General features: G+C 47.9%; 2 protein-coding genes across 3 annotated transcripts in view; one reads left to right on the forward strand and one right to left on the reverse strand.

Moving 5' to 3' along the window:
* Positions 1–2680: 2680 nt before the first annotated feature.
* Positions 2681–9802, reverse strand: ISCU (iron-sulfur cluster assembly enzyme). Its single transcript, XM_080821331.1, has 5 exons — positions 9631–9802; positions 7703–7816; positions 6707–6817; positions 4710–4788; positions 2681–3225 (listed from the first exon to the last, which is right to left on the reverse strand). The coding sequence occupies exons 1-5, from the start codon at positions 9742–9744 to the stop codon at positions 3131–3133; spliced, it is 513 nt and encodes a 170-aa protein (XP_080677457.1). The 5' UTR covers positions 9745–9802; the 3' UTR covers positions 2681–3130.
* A 1359-nt stretch (positions 9803–11161) lies between these two features.
* The window catches only part of SART3 (spliceosome associated factor 3, U4/U6 recycling protein), a 35976-nt gene continuing 30794 nt past the window's right edge, over positions 11162–16343 (forward strand). Inside the window, exon 1 of one of the 2 annotated variants that reach the window (XM_080822091.1) lies at positions 11162–11491. In XM_080822091.1, the coding sequence (XP_080678217.1) occupies positions 11177–11491 (315 nt within the window). In that variant the 5' untranslated portion in view covers positions 11162–11176. The remainder of the gene's footprint in view (positions 11492–16343) is intronic. The other variant, XM_080822090.1, reaches the window with a different exon arrangement.

Consider the following 16343-nt stretch of genomic DNA (forward strand, 5'->3'; position numbering starts at 1 on the left):
TCAAGGCCCAGGTGAGCATCTGATGCATGGTCGGTCAGAATCTTAGGTGTTTCTGCCACAAGGAAACCAGGAAGGCGAAGCCTGGGCTTTGGCTTGAGTTGGTTTAAATAACGTCCACCTTGGAGGGTTGTCACGAGAGGGAGCACACTACCAGTGTGAGGGCCTGGCCCAGGGCGTGGGTGAGGGATACACACATCTCCCCAAGGAAGTTTGACTCGGACACACTCAGATCTAGCTTTAAGCTCATTCAAGGGTATGTGACGCCCTCCTGTGGTTAAAACTAGATTTGTTTGGGCAAAGCGGGGTCGGGGGTGTGGGGGAGTGGTCTGGAATGTAAGTCACAGAAATTCTTTTAGCTGCACAACCGCGTATTTTGAGGTTTGGGCTGTTCTGGCAATACTGCCCGAGCTGTTTGGGAGCTGCCTGTGACGTGCAGAATTCTGGTTCAACTCTCAGAGGATACTCACCCTGGCAGAGAGATCTCGTTTTTTTTAATTACAAAGAGAAGCGGTGGGGGAATTGCAGTGTTGCCACATGTGATGAAGCAGGGAAGGAGACCAGCTTAGCCTAGAGGGGCTGAAATGGCAGCATGTGCCACGCAGACCAATCTGACATGTCTCCTGACATGTCCCCACCCGGCGGCCCTAATCGGAGAGTCTTAGGAAGGCCCTGGCCCTCTCCATGGGCCATGGAGGGAATGGCCTTTGAAGTTCTGTGCTCTTCTCCAGGACTCAGAGGACTTTTTTTTTTTTTCTTTTTTCTTTTCCTTTTCTTTCTTTCTTTTTCTTTTTCTAACAAAGAGGTATATGTAAGAGAAGAGACAGCCAGCCCATGCCTGGACAAAAAAAAACCTACCATCAGAAAAAAGCACACCTCATTTTTTAAGAGTTGAAGGAGATCTGAGATGGTTAGCTGGTACTTTAGATCCCAGGGCCTCCGTTAGTGGATTTTGGCTGATGCAGGACTGTGGGTACCTTGGAATGATACCCACAACCCTGATGCGCAGATGGGGTTCAGGAGGGACAGTGGGTAGAATGTTAGGCATGCCGGGCCAGGGATGGCTGTTCTTAAAAGCTCAGGTCACTGTACATGGACAGACTGTTCGGAATGAACTACTTGAACAGCACACCTGTGCGGGGCAGGACGGAGCCTGGACAAAGCCAACTGCTCCCCTGTGGCTTGGCTCCCCTGCCCCCCCCCCCCCCCGAACCACCGGCGGCCACCCGAAGTCACAGGCATTAGAATCACCTGCATAGACCTAAAGCCAAATGCTGGGCCTAGAAATCTCCATTTTCAACTGATCCCCCCAGGTGGGTTTTGTTTTTTTGGTGTTTTTTTTTTTGCTTTTTTGTTTTTTGTTTTTTTTAGGAATCCTACTGTTAATAGCCTTTAATGTATGAAATCTGAATTCCATCAGGGTTGTATACATACCTAGGTCAACTTCTTGGGTCAAAGCTGTGGCTAAATTCATTTTTAATTTCAAGGTTCCAAGTGGCTGGGCCAGTTCTCTGAAAGCTCAGCAGCCTTTCCTCCCAACGAGAGGAGCAACGGCCTGTGCTAATCCCATCACCGTATTAATCACACTGGACTTTAATCACCAGCGTATCACTCTCACACTAGATTGGGGGCCCCTTGAGGGCAGATGGGCACATTCACTTTGCTGTGAAGTAGGTACCAAATTATTTGCTATATGAGTAATATCCATGTTTCTATTCAAATCGCATACATTTACCCACAATTATTGAGTATGAATCTCCAAATATTCTATAATCTGATTGAAGATCCTCACATACAAAGAAAGGGACACCGAGGCTTTTGGTGCAGCCTGTGCTACATCATTTTAAACATTTGTAGCTGAGGCATTTTAGTGTAAGAGTTGGTACCTCTATGCATAAACTAGTAAGAACTTCAAATTCTTCATCTGTTCAGTTTTTTTAGCTTCGCCTTCTAGAAAATCGTTAGCTCTGTCCCTTCTGGCTGCTGGGTGCAGAGATCCTCCTGTCGGGGGTGATTTTAAAAGCATCATTTGTAGTTGAGCAGCTCGTCTTTGTCCTTCAGTGGCAGTAGACCTTATGCCTGTGTTCACGCTGCTCCGTTTTGTCATCTGGGGTCGACCTCCCCTGCGGTGGTGGTACCCTAAAAGCAGATTTTGGTAGACTTTGAACAGCTTGTTTTGCCTGAGGCTCCACGTGCTTTGTGGCTTGCAAGACCTAAGGGCCTGCCAATTCCACAGCGCCATTGGGCGGTCCGGCTGCCACCGTGGCACTGGCCGTGGCTTGGTTTGGCATCGCTGCCTCCACTGAGTGTGCAGCTCATCCCAGCCTGGCAGCCAGCAATTCCATACCTCTACCGGAAGGTGACAAGGCCACCAGCAGCAGGCAGGTGGGTGCCCCCCAGACACAGGCTCCACCCCATCCCCCCAGCTGCTCTGTGACTTTACAGGATTGTCAGGGCCAGGGTTTCTCAGGTTTTAGCGTTTCACAAACCAGTGAAATTACAAAAAGAGTATTCTGGACTCATGTTGATTTGTCAATCTACTATTTTGCAAAGAACAAAAAGAGATGGCTCTCTCCTTTCACCTTCGCCCCCATTCTGTAAAACGGCACCTGTCTGGCTGGCTCTGCCCATGGGCTTTATTGTCCGGTTTGATCCAAGAGACAAGGCTTATCAGAGAAAAACATGGTCTTATATCCTTTATTTTATATGTATATATATGTATATATATATGCACATCTGTCTTATGTACAATAATTGGTTCTATCAAATAATCATATCACGGCCTTCTATTGGTAATCTTCCCCAAGACAGTTTCAGGTGAAATTAGGTATTTGCGCACTTTGATTACCACACTTGAGAATTTGTGACTGATTTTAGTAAGAGGCCATGCGCACAATTCAAAATATATACAAACGGGGTTAAGGCGCTAAGAGTGGGCTGAAAGAAAGCACAGGACTTAGAACAAGTAAACGGTGTATTTTGCTGGCATGGGAGCCGCCACGTGACCAGCAAGTGCTGCACGTGACTCAGAGCTCTTTTACTGTAGTGGAGGCGGGGGTTTCTGAACATCTGTAGTGAGGGCGCGGTGGGTGGACAGACAGCAGGTCTGACCGCTAGATGCTTCGCCGAGGGCTCATTTCTTCTCCTTCTTCTCTGCCTCTCCTTTTGTGGATTCTTGTTTCAGTTTGTAATCTGCTAGGGCAGCCTTGATTGCGTCTTCCGCCAGCACTGGAAGGAGCACAAGGAAAGAGCCTCAGTCTGTAGACTGCACAGAGAGGGTCTCGGGAATCGCACCTTTAAGAGCTAGAGGGCAGCGGTGCTGGGAAGGGCTTATCAGAGCCGCCCCGCCTGGGGCAGTGGGGAGTCAGGAACGAGCCTGGAAAGCCAGCCAGCCGTTTCCTGAGCCTGATTACGCCTGCCTGTGGCTTCAGAGGCAGGCTAGGGTTTTAATACCTGGGACTCTAGGCTAGTTTCTCAGCCTCCTGGAATCCCCTTTCTGTTCTATAAAACTGGGACACTCTCCCCTTGCTGGGATAGGGTGAGGGTTTAATAAATTGACATGTCAGAGGGCCACAAGAGATGTCAGTTCTCATCTGCCCCCAGGGGAAGTCTGGAGTAAATGTAGCGGACGCTGGCTGAGCAAGCTGGTGTAACGTGGGTCATGCCACTGGTTGACAGGTGGCAACTGCCACATCCTCTGGAGGGATCCCAACTTCGAAAACTTTTACTTTGGAGTCAGAACTATATAATGACTATCGGGGAAATAGTAAGCAACAGGCAGAGAGGAGCAGCTAAAGGTTGTGGTGCCCAAGAAGGCCAAATGAAGAGGCTGGGGGTTTTCTGAAAATGTCCACAAGCTATGGCCTTTATTCCTGCATACTGGGAATCCCAGCTCAGGTGGAAAGAACTCGGGTCATAGCAGACTTCCTGACGACTGTTAGCACATTCCTGCCCCTGATTTCCCCTGTGAGTCTTACTCTGGCAAGAGGCCTGGCTCTCTGCTGATTTTAAACTAATTTGGTCAGTCAGTTAAGGCTACTGTTTCTCATTCCCTCCTTCCCCTAGAAGGTTGAGAGAAGATGGAAAACACTTTAGATTTAAGACAGAGGCCAAACTGGAAAGCCAAGTGTAAGTCTTAAGGCATCTGGGCTTTCTCCTAGGACAGCGTACAGGGGACTGTTGCACAACTGGACTTAGTCATTCTGTACACACGGAGGCAGACTATATACACAGTAATAGCACCTGGGAAGGAAGTGGTAACACATGTGACAGAATTATGGCAGAAGCAGAATTATCTCCTTTACTGGTTCAAACTTGACTCCAATGGGTGGGACCAGCACAGACTCTAGAATCAAAGATTGGGGCTTAGGGCCTGGCTTTCCCACTTAGAAGCCATGTGACTGGGGTGCTTTAAGCTGAGCCCCGCTTTCCTGTCTGTAAGAGGGAGAGATAATGATGCTGTCTGTGGACTAGAGGACATTTCTGAGGCTTAGAAATGATGCCACGAAGTGCTCGCATGACGCCCAGCACACCCCACCTCCTAAGACCCTCCCAGAGATGGGTGGTGAGGCCTGGAGGCTTTTGCTATCTGAAGGTTACGGACGCCACAACCAAAATGGCCTCGCCATTACTCCGCACAAATGCCAGTTGATGCCATTACAGAAGTGCTCCCAGTTGTGCAAGCTCGTGGGCATTATGGAGTGGAAACTCACTGGAGCAGTGCAGCTTCACGGGGGGCAGACAGAGCTCCTTGGCGATGTCCGTGTTCTTAATTGTCAAGGCTTCTTCCACCTGAGAGGCATGGAGGAGAGTGGGGGAGTCTCAGTGAAGCTCTAACTCGAGGAACAGGTAATCAAAAAGGCAGGCCAAAGAGGCCCTCAGAATGGGGTGGTGGGGATGACTGCCATTAAGAACCCCCGAGGACGTGCACTTGTGCATCAGGGCTGCAGCTGGGGCTCTGTGGTATGGAGTACACACTCTGTGCAGCGTGGCTGGGGTAAGCACGGCTGGGAAAGACACTTCGACAAGCCAGCCCGTGAGACCTCTCTTAGGGGTCTGCTTCAGGCCAGCAACAGGAATCTCACTTTTTTTTTTTTTTTTAATTTAAAGGCAGTGATTTCTCCTATTCTGGTTTTGTGAGGATCAGCTTCAGTGATGTCTCTATACCAAATGTTTAGAATAAATCCCTTCAACCAGAAGTACTGAATGATGTCAGGGCGGTCAGAGAGGTGGCAAATAGGCCAGTGGCACTCTAGCACTTGGTAGTGGCATAGACCGGTCTTGGGATCATCCTCTGCCAGAAGAGAATCTATCTTGGCCAAACAGACTGGAAAGGATGCCCTGAGTTTGCTTGAGTGTCCGAGGACACGTGAGGGAGGCCCACGTGGAACGGAGCTCTGCTGCCTTAAGAAGAGCCAGAGTTCCCATCCGTCCCTCAATTTCCCAATTTTGCTGACTTCAAGGATAATGCTTCACCTTCTGTTCTTAGAAACTCAGAGAGGACCACAAGGTCAAAGAAAGGCCCTCTTCCTCCTCTTTCTGAGCACAGCTCAAAGGCCAGATCCTGGGAGCACAGGTGCCTTGTCTTGCTTTCCCTTTCCTGGAGCACAGGTCTTAACAAATCGCTTCAGAGGCATCTCCTCCAGATCAGGTTAGGTCTGTGCTCGCCCAGGGAGCTCGCCAGCCAGAAGGCCCGGAGCCACAGGAAGCCTGGCATTACTGTAGAGCTGCCCGGCTCCCCATGCACACTCCTCTGTGACTCAGCCTCTAAACCTGGTCCCTTGGGGCTACAAAGATAAGCAGCCCTGTATTTTGGCTTTTCTGAGCGGTTTTATGACTGGATTTTAGAAACTCCAGTCCTTCACTGGGTTTGGGACCTTCTACCTCTGCAGCTTCTGGGAAAGAGGCTTTGGCAGAGAGAAGAACAGAAATGGTGTTCCAGCTTCTCTCATTTCCACCCTCAGAGGGCCTGCCGACCAGCCACCGGGATCACTGTTCTGACTTATTTATTCCCTTTGCCTCCATCTTTGGTGTTTCTGATCCTTTAATCCCTTTTAGCACCGGCTAGTTTATTTCATGAATCCTTATAAACCACCTGCAATCCTTCTTGAAACATGATAGAAAAAGAAACAAGAACACAAACCACAATATAGCCTCTCCCACCCTTAGACTCCTAAGAAATTTTAGTCAGCAACCCTGCAGAAAGCCATAGAGTTCTTTGCCGTTCTGTTAGTGGGGGAGGTGAGGATATTTTTCCTATTTAATTAAAAACAAAACTGAACGGGTGCCTGGGTGGTTCTGTTGGTTAAGCATCCAATTCTCGATTTTGGCTCAGTCATGACCTGGTTATGAGGCTGAGTCTTGCCTCGGGCACTGTGCTGGGCATGGGGCCTACTTACGACTTTCTCCCTCTGCCCCGCCACCCAAAACAGAAAACAAAAAACGCCTAAACAAAACACCACCCAAACCTCCAAATAAAAATGATCGACCAAAAAAACCCCAAAATAAAAAACTTAGCAAAATTATCCATAATCCCCAATGTGGAGAATTTAATCAAAACCTGAATAGGAGAAATTAAAGAAATTCTCAGAATATTTTGAAAAAAATCAGCCCTCCCTCCCTTCCCTCCAATAATTAGACCCTTCCCTTAACTCAGAGGCAGGTTTGTCAGAAATGTGATTTAATTCTGTCAATCTGCAAGCAAACTTACCGTCTTCCCTTTTACCCATTCAGTGGCTAATGAGCTAGAGGCAATAGCAGACCCACAGCCAAATGTTTTAAACCTGGCGTCCACAATCTTCCCCTTTTCATCCACTTGAATCTAGAAAAGAGACAGGAGTTAAGCAGTGGTTCTTGGTGCCGCCCCGTAGAACCTGCATTTATAGGGGGTTCACTGAGGCTCTCCCCAAGGGCTTTGGTCTTGCTTTCCATACCCTAAGTTTTAACATTAATTACTGAGTTTGCTTTGTCACAAAGGGCTCGGTGATGAAGAGTAAAATGTAGGAATGATCATCAGAACGATACAGGCCTACCGGGTAAAGATAAGCTGAAAAATACACCCCCCACCCCCAATTTTTGGTTTTGTAACCCTAGTCTGCTCTTTGGCTATGAAGTTCTCTTGGCTGCTCCATCTGCATCTTTAAACACTGGGAGAGTCTGTAATAAGGTTCCTGGTTAGGGCTTTTTAGTTTGGTATGAAATGACATCTAGTGGTTTCCTCCTGCCTTGTTTCTGTTTTCCAAGGTAGGCATGGAGACCTCTGGCAAGCTGCCCCTTCACCACGACGAAGCAGATGTGGACAAAGCTATGGTTTACTCAAAGTGCCAGTCACTACCTTTGTGTTGTTTCCAATCAGGGGGAGGCTTGATATGTGGCATTTCCTGTCTCACTGGGGATTGCTAACTGAATGGTTGTGGTTTTCCTTTGCTCAGTAAAATTCACAAAACTTTCTACTTGGCTGAAGTTAGAATTTAAGCTGATAGCCTGAGTAGAAAACTGACAGCAGAAAGGGTCAGCATAGTGTATGAGACAACTAAGATTCAGTCCCTACCTAATAATTGATAACTTTGAACCATCCCATCATCTCACAGGAATCCAGGTAGAGACCAAGAGGAAAGCTGTGCATGCAAATGCTTTGTAAACAACGAAGCACTGTATGAGCAAAGGGATGACTGTCATTACCATTAAAGACGAAAACCAGCGGTACCTGCAATTTCATTACATCACCACATGCTGGCGCCCCCACCAATCCAGTTCCGACATTTTTTGAAGTCTTGTCAAGGGACCCCACATTTCTAGGATTTTCATAATGATCAACAACCTGAAATTAGAAAGTTAAGAGAAATCCAATGATCACTCTTTTTTGTCTCCCCAACTTGATGGTAAGCTCCTTAAAGTTTCTTGAAGTCAGCAAGCTGAACCTGGCAGGCAGTCAGTCGCTAAGCATCAGACATCACCTGGGGAGGAAGGCTTACACTTACGTCAGTGAGACTTTATGACCCAACCTTTTGGACCTCTTCTCCAACTACCCTCAGAAATTTGAGTTACTGGAGAAAAATCAGCAAAATCATGTGTTAAATACATAGTGTTTTTTTTTTTTTTAAGACTTTATTTGAGAGTGAGCAAGAGACAAAGCACAAACGGGGGGAGGGGCAGAAAGGGAGAAGAAAACTCCCCACCAAGCTGAGAGCCCAACCTGGGGCTCCATACTAGGACCCTGGGCTCAGGACCTGAGCTGAAGGCAGACGCTTAACTGTCTGAGCCACCCAGGCATGCCTCCATAGAGTTTTTAAATCACAAGTAATTAGCTGATCTTTACCACCTAAGTCACCAGATTTGGGCTCAAACAGCATTTCTGGTATTTCCAAATAAATCCATCCTCAAACGATGATTACTATTAAAAATTTTTCAAAAAACTAGTATGGTGCAGCAATCGAAGGATTTCCCAGAAGTCTCAAGGAGAATGTTATACGAGGAACAATGCTATGGAATGTGTCCATTTGTGTATGATAAAACAGTAACCGTCCCATTACTGTATTTCAAGCCCGGAAATCACTCTGGTGGAGCAGCGCACCCTGGTGGCTGAAAGGCTGCTAGCCCACGTTCGTTGAGGGTGTTTTGTCAACAAAACACACCCCTAGGTAGGGGAGGAGCGAAGTCCCTGGCGGACGAGCTGAAGCCAGGACAGAATATTATCTATTCAAACTGGCACACGGAAGACTTTAATGTAACCTTGAGGCGTGTTTACCAGTTAGCCTTAAGTCTAGCCTTAAGTCTCCCGATCTTCCAGTGTCTCTTCCCGACCGCGGATTTTGAGTCCAAGCCCAAGGACATACAAGATAATACCTCATCTGGATTTTTTGCCCCATGTTGATTCACTGCCTTCTTAGTCGTTTCCAGAGTAGGAAAGTTTCTGGTCTACGGGACTTTATGCCCTCGGAAGGCAAGGGCTGCAAACTATGCACCTATTCCTATTCCCCGACGCCGTCCCCCCTACCCCCCACCAAACAACAACAACAACAACAACAAAAAACAGGACAAAATTAAAGCACTGCAACGGTTGATTACGTGTCTGACTCCATTCGGAGACTGAGTTCCTACAACAGTAACTGCACCGTAAATGATCTCCATGTGCTAGGCACCATGTCGAGGGCTGCACAAGCACTATCTATCTCGTGTAGGGGAAAGCTAAGAACCCACTTTACAAATGGGGAAAACAGGTTCATCGCAGAGCAGGGACTTGCCCAAGGTCATCTGGCTAGGGCAACGGCCTCCCTGAAGCCGGAGCCCGCGCCAGTGTGTCTGTCCCTGGAGTGAGGCTGGCAGGTCATAACGGGCCCTTCTTCCTGGGCTGCTGGGTTTTGAGGCACGAAATCGCAGCCAGCGGCGGGGCCCACGGGCAGCGGTTAGTTTTATCCGCGCAGCAAAGGAAACCTAGTCCAGTCAGAGTCGCGCGAGGGGGTGGCTCCTACCCCCGCCGCAGTGGGGGCTCCCAAGGCCGCGCACAACCCCGCAGCCACTCCTCCCCAGGTCCGGCCTCCGTCGAGCGCCGGCATACCTGGGTCCTCTCGCCGGTCCTCGCCATCCCGCCGCCTTATCAGTGCGGGTCCCGCGCATCCCCTCATCTGCCCCTACCTTCTTGTGATAGAGCCGGGCCGGAGCCGACAGTTCCCGGGCAGGCAGGCGCGGACTCCGCAGCAGCAGGGCCGACGCCGCCCGTCTCAGACGGCCCGCTCCAGCCGCCGCCATCTTCCCGGCTTGCGCCAGCGTAGGCCGAGCGTGAGACGGAGGGGAGGAACGCGCCCGCGCGTCGGTTCCTGGTTTGGAGCGCGCACCCTTTTGAGTCACCGCGACTTCGCGCCTGCGCCCTCCCCCTCCATGCACGTGTCTGCCTTTGGTCCCGTCTTGACCACGCCCCTCCGGGGTGGGCGGGAAGCCGAACTGAAAGACTGAAGTTGGAGGGTTTGTTCCGAGCGCGGGGTTTTGAATCTGAGGGGTCTCAGGCAGGAGTGGGAGCCCAAGTTTGCGTTCACCAAGCCTACCCATCACTGGAATGCGGCTTAGTGGATCAACCACTACTCTTCACGGCTTGATTTTGCAGCTTAGGAAGTTGAGGGTCAGAGAGGTTTAGTAACTTCTCCAAGATTGCCCAATCTCATTTGAGATTCAAGCAGGGACAATTCTGGGTTAGAATCCGGAATCTGCTCCTTCCCGACTGTGTGGCCCTAGGAGAATGACGTAATCTCTTTAAGCCTTGATCCTCGCTTTTATACTAATTCAAAAGCAATTCATTGAGCAAGTGTCATATGTCAAGGCGTTATACTAGGCTTAGGGGATTCCACAAAGAAAAACACATTAATTCTTTACACAATTAACCTTGCTAATGAGGGAGTAAGGCAACAAGTAAACAATATTTTCCTACCTCAAAAATGGGAGCTTAATTGCGAAAAACGAACACGCCATACTCTGATTTTTTTTAAAGTATGTATGTATATGTCTACATCTATTTGTTTTCATCAGCATGCTCACATATGTATATGATCAATGCCTGGAAATGAAGAGTTTCTAATAAACGCTTAGTAATGAAATTTATTAATACTGGCTTGCAGAACATGATTTCATACAAGAAAACCCACACGTGTATTTAACGCTTACTTAGGCACCAGGTATTACATAAAGGGGAGGAAGCTCTGTGAAATATGTTTTTCTCGTGAACGGTGCAGTCGATCCTTCCCCAAGTACTTGGAGTTTTCTCTGCGTTTTCGGTTTAGTTGCTGGGGAGACTGAACCAAGCGCCTGATCGGGCTAGGCAGTAAGGAAGGCATTCATTCCCAGATTCCTTTTGACCTTCTCAAGATGGCGCCAAACCCTTCCCTTCAGTCATCTCTCCATGACTTCCTCTACGGCCTCCACTTCCTGTTCAAAGACCCAACCTCTGTCCGAAGTTGCGACGGAACACATGCCGTGTTGGGGAGTTCTTATTCTGAGAGAACTTCTATACCTATGTAAAAGCAATACGAAATTTCACGAGTTCCGAGATTTTCCCGTCGTTCGAGGTTCACAGTTTCCTTTTCCGTCGCAAGGAGAGCGGGGTTTAGGTCAGGCGCACGCCGCGGGCAGCTCCTCCTTCAGCGGGTCTTCGGCGGCCGCGAGAAGACCCGGGAGTCACTGGAAGCGCAAGATGGCGACGGCGGCCGCAACATCGGCTTCAGAAGCGGAGGCTGACCCCAAGGCCGGGCCCACAGCGGAGGGCGAGGAGGATGACGTTAAGACGGCTAGGACGAGGAGAAAGGTGTTGTCGCGGGCCGTGGCCACTGCGACGTACAAGGCCGTGGGGCCGGGGTGGGACCAGCCGGAGGAAGGCGTGAGTGAGAGCGATGGGGACGAGGAGTACGCGATGGCTTCCTCCGCCGAGAGCTCCCCTGGGGAGTACGAATGGGAGTATGACGAAGAGGAGGAGAAGAACCAGCTGGAAATCGAGCGGCTGGAGGAGCAGGTGGGTCCGGGGCTGGGCGGCGGGCTCCTTCCCTCAGGTTCCCGGGTCGCGGCTCTTCTCCCAGGTCTCCGGCGGTAGTAAAGCTGCCAAGGCCGCAAAACCGCTATTAATCATCACAGGTCCCGTCATTTGAGCGTTTACTGCTTGACGGGTGTTTTGCATGCGATATGCCATTGAACGCTAGCAGCGACCCAAGGAAGGAAGTAGTGTATTCCCCTTTTTAGGGGAGGAGATTGAGGCTTCTCGTGGAGGGAATTCTCTTGCTGAAGATTACACTTCTGCAAGTGGCGAGCCAGGTCTCGAACTTTGGAACGACTACAGAGCTCCCGCTTTTAACCACACCGTTGAATTGTGGTCAGCAATCGCAATAAAATCGTACTTAAAAGAGAGTTTTTTTTCCTTTTAAGTAGCAATGCCCACAATGGTGAACTACGGTATGATAGACAAAGCAATGACCGTGACTGTGATGATAGAAACAGGACGGTAGAAATCTCAGCGTCTGGAGGCTGAGGCCCCAGTTGTAGCTAGTCCATGTTTGTGTGAGCCTAGGCACATTTCTTAACTTCTCTGAGCCTCCGCTTTCTCACCTGTAAATTGGGAGCAACAAGTTCTGCTTGTAGTTGTTGTAACAGTAATTAATAGCTCAGTGCCTGGCACCTGATGGTACCATGATCTGTAATTTGTAACTCCTGTGTAATCCAGGATCTCAGCAGGAGATAGGTGGTCCGCTCAGATTAGGATAATTTGAGAGAAGTTAATAAAGGGACTGCTGTGTTTATTAAAGTGTGGTCAGAGAGAACAGGAGTGGAGGTGCAGTACCTCAGGGCTAGTGACTGCGGGACCTAGTGTCTGCTTCTAGGCCTGAAGAGATGAGGGGAGAAAACAGACGGGTTTTCTGAATCGTTGTGTTGAGAGGGCACCTGAGAGCAGGGGAGACCTTTAGGCAGGGGTACAGCCCCAGCTTCCCATCAAGGATTGGGGTGAGGGAAGGAATACCCTGACCTCTCTCTCCGAACATTTACTGGTGCCTTCTGCTGGGCAAACCCTGCTGGAAGCGAGAGAGCCAGAGACTCCCTGGATGTGGTCCACACAGGAGGGCAGAGGACAGAGATGAGAGGGGGAAGTAGAATTGGGAGGGCAGGGCAGCTGGGTGGCTCAGTTGGTAAAGCGTCTATCTTTGGCTCAGGTCATGATCCCAGGGTTATGGGGTCAAGTCCTGCATTGGGCTCCCTGCTCATCAGGGAGCCAGCTTCTCCCTCTGACCCTCCTCCCTGCACACGTGCACTCTCTCTCTTGCAAAAATAAATAAAATCTTTAAAAAAGAAATGGGAAGGGCAAACAAATCGAGAACATTTTCGTTTTAGCAATGAGGAAACAGGCTTGGAACAGATGATGAAATGATTTGCCTAGAGTCACTCACAAGGGGAATTGAATTTATCAGGGTTGTCTGTGGGCCAAAAGCCACACTGATAAGGAATCACTTAGCTTTGTGAAGTTGTTAACCTATCTTACTCACTTAACCTTGCTGGGTGTGAGATTCCTTATAATGTCCTCTTTGGTAGTCATACTTTTGTTGTGAAATAGTGACGATACCCATCGGTATCTCGTTTCACTCATCATCACATTTGAATGTCAAAGGAGCCCAGTAGGGGAGGCAAGTAGTTATCTTTTCTGCTTTTTAGAAGTAAGTACGCCAGTGTTTACTTGGTCTTTTATTCATTCACAGTGTTCTATTCATTCACTACACAAAAGTGTAACATAGGGTGCCAGGCTGACTCTGTCCCTGTCCTGATGGAAATCTGTGCTTCTGACTTCTTTCGAGCCTTGGGCTTTTCCAGAAGCCATTAGCTTACTCTTCTGTGAGTCAGGGGAAAGAGGATTAGCTGTTGAGCAGAAGGGGAAGCTTGGAAGCAGAGTAAGTCCTTGGTGAGAGTAGTTAGCAAGAGAGCAGGATGGGTCAGAGCAGAGATCTCCTGGCTACTGGTGTCCTCTAGTTGCCTGCCCTACCTCAGGTCACAGAAGGTGGTTTGGAGCTCACACGGTGACCACACTGTGATGTGAATTGAAGAGCCTCTGGCTCTTGTCGACCTGTTTGTCATGGGGTCTGGAGATTGATTTTTCCAATTTTTGCAAACCTCCCTCCCACCTCATCCTGATCCCATCGCCTCTAGTTCCTCCTGTAAGTGCTCTTACGGAGGAGTGTGACGATGGATAACATCAACACAGGCCTGTGAAAACCTCAGCCTTGTCATCTCTGCAAATTTCAGTTCTCTGAGTGTATTGTATGGGAGCTCAACATTAATTGTGGTAGCCATCCATGTAACAAAAGCAAAGATTTCCCTTTATCTATATTTGTGTTCTGAAACTAAAAGTGGCACCTCTTGGTGCCTTATAAGTTATTCCAGCTCCCTGAGCCTGCGGTGTCCTCGGTGGTTGAACCAAAGGTTGTAGGGCTGTAGTGGAGCTTAGGTGACCCACGCTTATAAAGCTCCTGGCAAATTTGACACACAGTAGGTGCGGTGCCGCGGCCGGCTGTGTGCTTTCCCCGCCCTGCCCGGAATTGTGGTAGTTGTCTTCTAGGACCAGGCCTCGTTATTTCTCTACCACCGCTTGGGGTCCAGGTTGTTAGGGGATCAGGAAAACAGCACATCGTTGTGTGCACTGGCTAAGCCGCTTCTTTATTTAAGTCATACTTTGTTGTTAATGATGTTCTGAGACCAGAATAGACCAGTATATGTTCTCACTTATCGGTGCTGAGTGAACTCTGTAGAAAGTCTCATAAATGCATCTCAGTATGCATTTAAATACACATACTTTTGGAGCACCTCTTACTCAGTGTCTTTATTATTTGGGCCTAGAAATCAGAAATTTAGACCAATAGCCATCCTGGGAAGCAGTTTCTCTACTTCGTTGACTTTTATACTTTTCCTGACGTACAAATGGTATTCATGTAAGGGGAGCTGTATAGACGTTAGTCACTCTAACAGGACTGTCCCATCCCTCTTCCTGCTCCAAAACCACCTTCAGACCCAGGTGACTTGAGAGCAGTGGGTGACAGGGAGCGCCTCTGCCTCTTGTTTAGCAAGAAAAGTACAGTTTGGGCAAACCTCACTTCTTCAGTTAATGTGACTTGGCTGCACACTTGACAGTCAGTTGTGAAACATGAGTGTGTCAGGACAAACCACTTGAGAAGCAGAGGTTTACTCTGGCTCCTTCCTGGTAAAAATGAAGACGCCAAGAACCAGGGGAGATTAGAATGCTTGTGTCCTGACCTAGTCCAGTCCTTTTTAAACTCATCATGTAATCATAGAATGGGCTTAGCTTGTTAAAATTTATATCTCATGAGCAGGAGAACATTGCTAAAAAGTCTTAAGATAAAAATTTTAGGTCAGACTCTTGCCTATTATTGAGTGTTGTCTTTTTGCATGTAATTTGATACATACAAAGCACTTCAGGTCTGTAAATTGTGAAGTGTGGTGGTCAAGTGAACACTACTTACCCCACCATTTGGTCTAAGAGTTAGAACCTGATCAGTACTGTTGCACGTACCTAATTGGCTTTTCCCCTATTCCGTGGCCCTGCTTCCCCTCCGTAAAGCCCAAGTAACTACTTTTTTGAACTGGTGTGCTTCCTTCTCTTTTAAAAAAGTGTATATCTTTTTCAGCTACATATGTGTCCCTAGGTAATATATTGCCCACTTTTGCTAATTTCTGAGTGTTTGGAAAGTGTATCATGTGGCATTTAATCTTTTGGGACTGCTTTCCATGCAGCAGTGTGTTTTGGGATTCCTCCGTGTTGCTTGTAGCTACAGTTCGTTCATTTTGCCTGCTGTATATTTAGTACACCATTGGAGGGGTGTTATCAATTCTTCTAGCTTTAGGATTGCTCACAGTTTATTTTTGTTTTATTCTTTTATTTTGGTCCTATTACCAACAAGCTACAAGGAACATTGTTACTGTTGAAATGTGCTATTATTCAACATGTATAAGGATTTCTCTGAGTGTTTTTCAAACTGGGGTCATGGTCGTGAGTCATGAATTCATTTTGATAGATAGAACCAGTGTTGTTCTGTCATATGTTTTCTGTCTGCATGGGTCTGTTTCTCAGCGTTCTCTTTTTGTTCTGTTGGTCAGTTTGTCACTCTTGTTTCCACGCTCTAAATCATTGTTCCTGAGTCTTGCTACCTGGTGATACAGATTCTCCTCTGTGTATTTTAATACAGTACCTCGTGTCTAGATTGTTGAGTACATCGTCAGAGTGTTAGTTGAATGAAGGAGAGGGAACTAACTTAGTGCTGAAATGTGGCAGATGTTGAAAGAGTAGACCCTGGTGTTCATATGTAGACTTAAGGGAACCCCATACCCCAACTCATACGAAAGCATTTTGAAAAAATTAAACTTTTCATTTTGAGATAGTTGTAGATTCCCTGCAGTTTTAAGAAATTCTACAGGGATCCTGTGTACCCTTTACTGGTTTCTTCCAATGGTAACCTTTTGTAAAACTATAGTGTAACACCACCACCCAGATGTCGACGTTGATACAGTCAACACAGATCAGTCTGTCACCACAAGGGTCCTTCCTGTTGTGCTTTTATAGTTACAGTTCCTGATCTCTGGCAACCACTAATCTGTTCTCCATTTCTATAATTTTGTCGTTTCAAGGATGTTATGTAAATGGAATCACATAGTATGTAATCTTTTTGGATTAGCTTTTCTTATTCAGCATAATTCCCTTAAGATTCATCTGACTTGTGGGGCCCATGGGTGGCTCAGTCAGTTAAGCATCTGCCTTTGGCTCAGGTCAAGATGCCAGGGTCCTGAGATCCAGCCCCATGTCGGGCTCTCTGCTCAGC

The sequence above is a fragment of the Martes martes genome, assembly GCF_963455335.1.
Source record: "Martes martes genome assembly, chromosome: 13".
Taxonomy (NCBI): Eukaryota; Metazoa; Chordata; class Mammalia; order Carnivora; family Mustelidae; genus Martes; species Martes martes.

Excerpts from the sequence above, each read along its gene's own strand:
- ISCU (XM_080821331.1), bottom strand. The coding sequence starts at position 9,744 with ATGGCGGCGGCTGGAGCGGGCCGTCTGAGACGGGCGGCGTCGGCCCTG. Across the intron at positions 4,789-6,706 it reads AATGGGTAAAAGGGAAGACG|GTGGAAGAAGCCTTGACAAT; the intron begins GTAAGTTTGCTT and ends CATGCCTCTCAG. Across the intron at positions 3,226-4,709 it reads CGTGAAGCTGCACTGCTCCA|TGCTGGCGGAAGACGCAATC; the intron begins GTGAGTTTCCAC and ends TGCTCCTTCCAG.